This window comes from Furipterus horrens, unplaced genomic scaffold (assembly GCF_987537825.1).
Source record: "Furipterus horrens unplaced genomic scaffold, mFurHor1.1.pri manual_scaffold_1, whole genome shotgun sequence".
In the NCBI taxonomy this organism is placed as follows: Eukaryota; Metazoa; Chordata; class Mammalia; order Chiroptera; family Furipteridae; genus Furipterus; species Furipterus horrens.
This window is the reverse complement of record NW_028327171.1, coordinates 160,457,701-160,463,700: the sequence shown is the minus strand read 5'-3', so window position 1 is coordinate 160,463,700 and position 6,000 is coordinate 160,457,701. Positions and strand designations below refer to the sequence as shown.

Sequence of the window (6,000 nt, the reverse complement as noted above, 5' to 3'; positions counted from 1 at the left end):
CTGACATCAGTGTTTGCCTTGTGGTTAAGTCATTATGCAATTTTGCTAGTGAACTTCTTTTCTCAATGTGTATTATCCTTCCCAGTTATAAAGGGTTAAGAAACTTGATTTGATAAGAAAAAAAGAGAGTAAAGCAAGGAGAACACATTTTTACTTGAAGGGTAGAGAGTCTAGGATCCCCAGGGAGATACAGGAAAGAGAGTTGCAAAGTACAGAAAAGGGGAGGAGCCAGGAGACAACTGCTTCCTTTGCAATTTTAGAGGTTCGAGGTAAAAGGAACAACAGCAACGGTGGGAGAACCTCCTGTTTGGTACCAAGATATGTGCCTTATTGTGTCAGTTATGGAAAGGAAAATCTCCTTTTCAAATTTCCTCTTTGATAGAAAAATGTCTGCATTCTCTTAGGCTGTACTAGGCCTGATAGTATTCTGCACCATTTATATTGCATAGTTCTTTATTTAGAATCATTTCTTTTTGTAAAACCTCAAAAAGTAGTTCTTTTGTTGGCTTGCATAAAAAAATGTGCATGATCTAATTCTAGTAGTTTTTTGGTACAGAACTTCAAGGTATCTGGGAGTAAATTAAATATTTAATGCTAATATACAAGACAAAAATATTTAGGTTCTCATTCCTCAGAGACTTGTTCTTTTCTTTTTGGCTCCTGATGACTGCAGGTATTATAATTTTTACCCATGGGGATTAGAGGTGGAGCATAAAGCCTGTGAACAGATATTCCCTGGATTTTTACTAAATGGGAACATGTCCAGAGAGGGGAGACACAACTGAGATCTCATTCCAACCAATGAATACTCTTTCCTGAGGTTAAAAACTTAAGCTGGGAAGTGGAGAAGGATACACTATTGGGGGAAACTATTTCAAGTGATTCCAAAGATGCACAGCTTTCACCCATCCTCTTCTCTAACAAAAAAGGCCAGACTGCCCTGTGTGTGGGGGGGTGGGTGGGGGGACTTTGGGAGTAGGGAAGAAACAAACTTCAGCTATCGATCCTCTCTCTTGTTGGAATTCTCCAACAGTATCATTTCTAGAGAGGGGAAATGGCTGTCTGCAAGAGTTTTGCGTGAAAATGGGGATAATGATGATGATGATGAAAGTTTCTTTCTTGATCTTTTGTTCAAGTTTTTTGCAATACATAACTTCTATTTTGCTGGAATGACCTCAATACATCTGTATGCTTTTACATTAAAGTCTTTTAAAACCCACACATATAATTCAGGGAATTGGATGTGAATGAGGTCTTTGCCTGGCACACAGCATCAACACATGTTACCTATCGCCAAGATTAGTATTATAATGCTGTCCCTCAAGAGAACTACCGTTTTGTTCTATCTTGACCATTACATTATACAAAGCGTCCTCCAGACCACACCCAGGGCTGTACTGCTCTTTTATTAGGTGTTAATTTTGACACCAGGAAAACAAAGAAATTCTGCTTCTATGGAGTTTCCTAGTTTCCTCAAAGGCTGGGAGTTAGCGACCCCTGGATGTCTCAGCAGTGACTGGTGCCATGGTGTGTTTTGGGGGCTGGGGGGTAGGGGGGCAGGGAGAATGCATGGATGCGGAGGAGGAGGGTTTGCAGTTTCCTCAGAAGACAGTGTGTTTGCCTTTCCCTGGACAGAGGTTGTAGAGTTTAAGAAAACCAGGTCAAACAGATGCAAGGGACAGATGTTACCTAATTTGGTCAACGACCATAGAACGTGTAAAAAACAAAAACACTTGGAAATCCTCAGGGGTGTACTGGGACGGGGGCTCTCACTGGTAGAGCAGAAACAGAATTATCACCCAAAGCTTAAGAATTGGGTTGCTGCATTTCAGTGGGTGAGCATAATACAATTACCATTTCATTGTCTAGCTTTTGATACGGAATCTTCTGATTTGGAAGTTTGCACCAATAACTTGGTGCTGTGTTGCACCAGGTACTCCATGACTTTGAGCTCCAATTTCCTTATCTGTAAAACGGGCTAAACATCTAATTTATGAAGCTGTTGTGAGAGGGAATAGAGCAAGGCTGTTCTGAGTAGAAGAAAATTAATCTTTTTATCTAATTCCTAAAACATCTTCAGATTTACTCCTGCCCTAAAAAAATTTCAAACACCTCAGTAGTTTTCTATAATGATTGTACTTATTGCCCACCACCCCCATCCGCGCTCCCCAGCCCTGCGGGGTAGAAAGAAGAAGAGACACGTGGGATAAGGACTGGGGCAAAACTAGCCCCCTGGCCCCCTGGCCTCCTGGCACCGTGGGGCCTGTCATGGCGGCCCAGCCACTGCTTAGGTGATCTCAGATTGCAGAACGTGAAGAATGGAACGGTATGGGGGGTCAGCATTGCCCAGACCGCTGCCTCGCCTGGGGTCCGCCAGGCAAGCCGGGCGGAATCAACTGCACAGCTGGGTCCCCTCCTCAAGCTGCGCGGGGCCCGCCCGGACCCTACGCTCAGCCTCACGCTCCAGCGCCCACCTGGGGAGGCGGCTTGGGCGCCGGCAGCGGAAGCCCAGGCGTGGCAGGATCGGTATATACACCAGCGCCCATGTTGGGCGCTCCGAGCCCGCTAGAGCCGGCCGGCACTGGGCGCCCTCCCCGCCCCCTCCCGCTCGCTCCCGCCCCTTCAGCGCGTCGCCCCACCGCCCGCCCCCCGCGGCCCCCACCCACCGGCCGCTCCTCCCCTCTCCCCACCCTCCTCCTCCTCCTCCTCCTCCGCCCCCTCCCCTCCCCCGCAGCCTCGCCGACTGCTCAGCGGAGCGTCTGAGCCGCCGGGGCCCGGAGCGCAGGCAGCGAGGCCACCGCACCTGCAGCACCCTCGGGCAGCCGAACCGGCACCTCGCCTCCCGGCACCCAACCACCTTCTCCTGGGCGCCGGGTCTCCCATGACGCCCGAGTCCCCCGACCAGCCACAATGACCACTTCCCTTCAAGGTGGGCAGAGCGCCGCGGGTCGGGCGGCAGCCCGGAGCTCGCCGCTGGCCGCCCAGGTGTGCGGCGCTGCCCAGGGGAGGGGCGACGCCCGCGACCTGGCGCCAGCCCCCTGGCTGCACGCGCGAGCGCTCCTGCGCCCTCCGGACGGGACCCGCGGCTGTGCTGCAGACAGGTAGGCAGCCCTCCGGGGGCGCGGGGGAGTGTCCTGGGTTGGCAGCCGGCGAGGGGGCGAGGAGGCGGTCCTAGGGGGTGAGCCATGTGCCCGTAGCTGGGCCAAGTTTGTGAAAGTCTCTGAAGACAATTCCCTTTGAGCTGGCTTCTGTGGGATCAGCAGGACGTCGCGATCTCGCGGAGCCTTATAAATAGCATCGCCGGTTCATTGAGAGCTCCGGGTCTCTCGCCCCTGCCCGTCCGCGCGAACTAGGAGGCCGAGCTTCAGATTGACCACCCATGTCCCTGAATTCGTCGTAGCCCTGCAGTTAAAAACAGAGAAACCTTTTAAATTTTATACGTTGTAAAATTCGTAGCATAAATGAGTTTACCTCCTACATAGGCTTACAGCGAGCCTGGAAAAGCAAAGCACGGATTGAAATTTGAGCAGTCTCGCTGTTCAGCAGCGAAGAATAGAGGTTTTAAAAGGTTTCCCAATCTCCATAGCATTCAGTACTAAGTGCCTTTAGAGTTCACAATTCGCATTTACTTTAGGAGAAAAAAGGCGGCAACAATACAGAAATCTCTAGTCCTTTACATGCATACATTTAATTAGTACTTTTTTCAGATTTTAAAGTGCTTCAACTTCACTCAAGTTAAAAGTACTTTCAGTGGACTAGAGTACATTTACACTAGCAAGTTCTATTCACTTACCTCCTCAAAACACCACCTTGTGATTTAGTATCTGTAAGTATTTGAAAAATCAACAGACTGTGTCTGGGCAACATTGTGAATGAAATTTGAAGTGAGATGAACCACAGCTATAATTAATAGACCATAACAGCATAGGGATGAATTCACTAAATTTAAATAGACTTTAATGTCTCAGGGTGATTTTTGCATCAATAAATATATGGTATATATTTTGGGATCAGGAAAATGATATAAATGCTGGATATCGGATTGCCTGGTGACTTTTTAAAAGCCACCCCTGCCCCTTCCCCCACAAGGGTAGGATACTATAGATGATTGATTTATACCAATTAACATATTTTATTTTAACCCACAGATAAGTACTTCACACACCGTTGTCACAGAGTGGTGCGTGTTGGCTTTAACTTTTAAATTCTGACAGCAATTATATTTTACCTTCTGTTTTATGTAAATTACATCCTATGTTCTCTCGGTGTAGGAGAGAAAAGAAAGATCTTGATGTTCTGGAAATGCCATCTATTCCAAACCCTTTTCCTGAGCTCTGCTGTTCTTCATTTACATCTGTGTTGTCAACAGGCCTGTTTCCCAAAGCAAATTCAAGGAAAAAACAGGTATGTTTTAAAAATTTTTCTAATTAAAAAACATTAGGGATTCTAAATCCATAAGTCTTTAAAATAGTCAATAACTTCCAATATTAACAGAGGATCAACATGGCCTATTTTAAATAATTCTATTGACTCACAGTTCTTTGGCATTATTTTCCCTTGAGGCCTCAGTTTTCACAGTTGTATAATGGGAATGTTAAAACTTTCCTATCGGGCTTTTGGGATAGTTTTAATGAGAAAATATCTGTAAAGTGCAGAGTAAGGGAGATATTGTTCACAGGGTAGGTGAAAATACTAATTTTTAAGTCAGGAATTAGAAGGTGGGGCAGTAGTATTGGGATGAGAAGGAGACTGGCTGGTTCCTTTAGTATCTTTAATTTTTCATGTTTTCAGCCTAAACCAACCTCATTTACTACAGGGAAGTCATATAGTGAATCTGTGGCAAAGGTAATTGGAGTTCAGGACTTGACATATTCTTTATTTTAGTTAATTCCTCTCACTGAAGAGGCTTCTGGCCACAGGAGGCAGATGACTTGTGATGATTACAAAATGGACTTTATTTTTTTGATTTCCTTTCTTTAGGAGTTTCTAGTATGGGACTGACTGAAGCAAATTAGATTTTAAGGATGAAGCAACTATGTGGAGATCTATCATGATTATACATTTTGCAAAACAAACAAAAAATGAGTGTATTCTAGAATAATCTTATGTTAATATTCTTTCTCTTATTAGTTTTATATCAACAAAACAAAGAGAAGCTTCACTAGGCAAAATGTACCTGTTCTTGCACGGTAGAAGCAATTAATTTAAGCAGTCAGATGCTTGCGGTGAGCAGAGGGATCGTGAACAGAGGAGAAAACAGTTGATCATAGCCTTGGCTGGAGAGGCCAGTTGGCTAAAGCATTATCCCTATAAGCCAAGGATACACTAAAGTTGCAGGTGTGATCCTAGGTCAGGCCACATACAAGAAGCAACCAGTGAATGCATAAATAAGTGGAATAACAAAATGATGTTTCTCTCTCTTTCCCTCTCATTTACTGTCTCTCTCTCTTTCTCTAAAATCAAGAAATAAAAATTATTAAAAAAAATAATGGTTGATCATTTTTGCCCATCTCTTGGTCCCGTTCTCTTTTTTCTGCACTTTTACTACCTGTGATGAGTTCAATAACGTGTGTTTATAATTTTAGGAATGGAGGAAATAACCTAGGAAATAGATGAATTCCTGATAACATATAACAGTAATAGGGACAGTATGGAAGCATTCCATGGAATGTTGTGTTTTGATGGAAGTCTTGTATAACAAGACATATTTTTTTGTGGGGGTGGGGTGAGGTGAAATTTAATTGCTTCATGTACTTTTTGGATAAGGATTGGAGAAAGTAGGAGTACATATTCCAAGAGCAGAGGTATGTTCTGAGTTAGTCCTTAAGTGGGACTGTGACTTTGGATGGAGAAACAGACAAGAAACTTTCCTTAGAGCTTTGTTGTCAGGGTGAGGTTTAAAGTCAGAACCTGAGGGGGGAAAAATGCCATTTTGAAATGTCTGGGCCCTTGTGAGAGCTTGTTTTTGGGGTATATAAGATGGGAGTATGGATGATAGAT

The 6,000-nt window shown here is 44.7% G+C and overlaps 1 protein-coding gene across 1 annotated transcript in view; it reads left to right on the top strand.

Annotated features, from left to right (window-relative positions):
• The first annotated feature begins 2,745 nt into the window (after positions 1 to 2,745).
• The window catches only part of GRB14 (growth factor receptor bound protein 14), a 111,748-nt gene continuing 108,493 nt past the window's right edge, over positions 2,746 to 6,000 (top strand). Inside the window, exons 1-2 of the mRNA XM_090267752.1 lie at positions 2,746 to 3,101; positions 4,272 to 4,404. Of these exons, the coding sequence (XP_090123878.1) occupies positions 2,911 to 3,101; positions 4,272 to 4,404 (324 nt within the window). The 5' untranslated portion in view covers positions 2,746 to 2,910. The remainder of the gene's footprint in view (positions 3,102 to 4,271; positions 4,405 to 6,000) is intronic.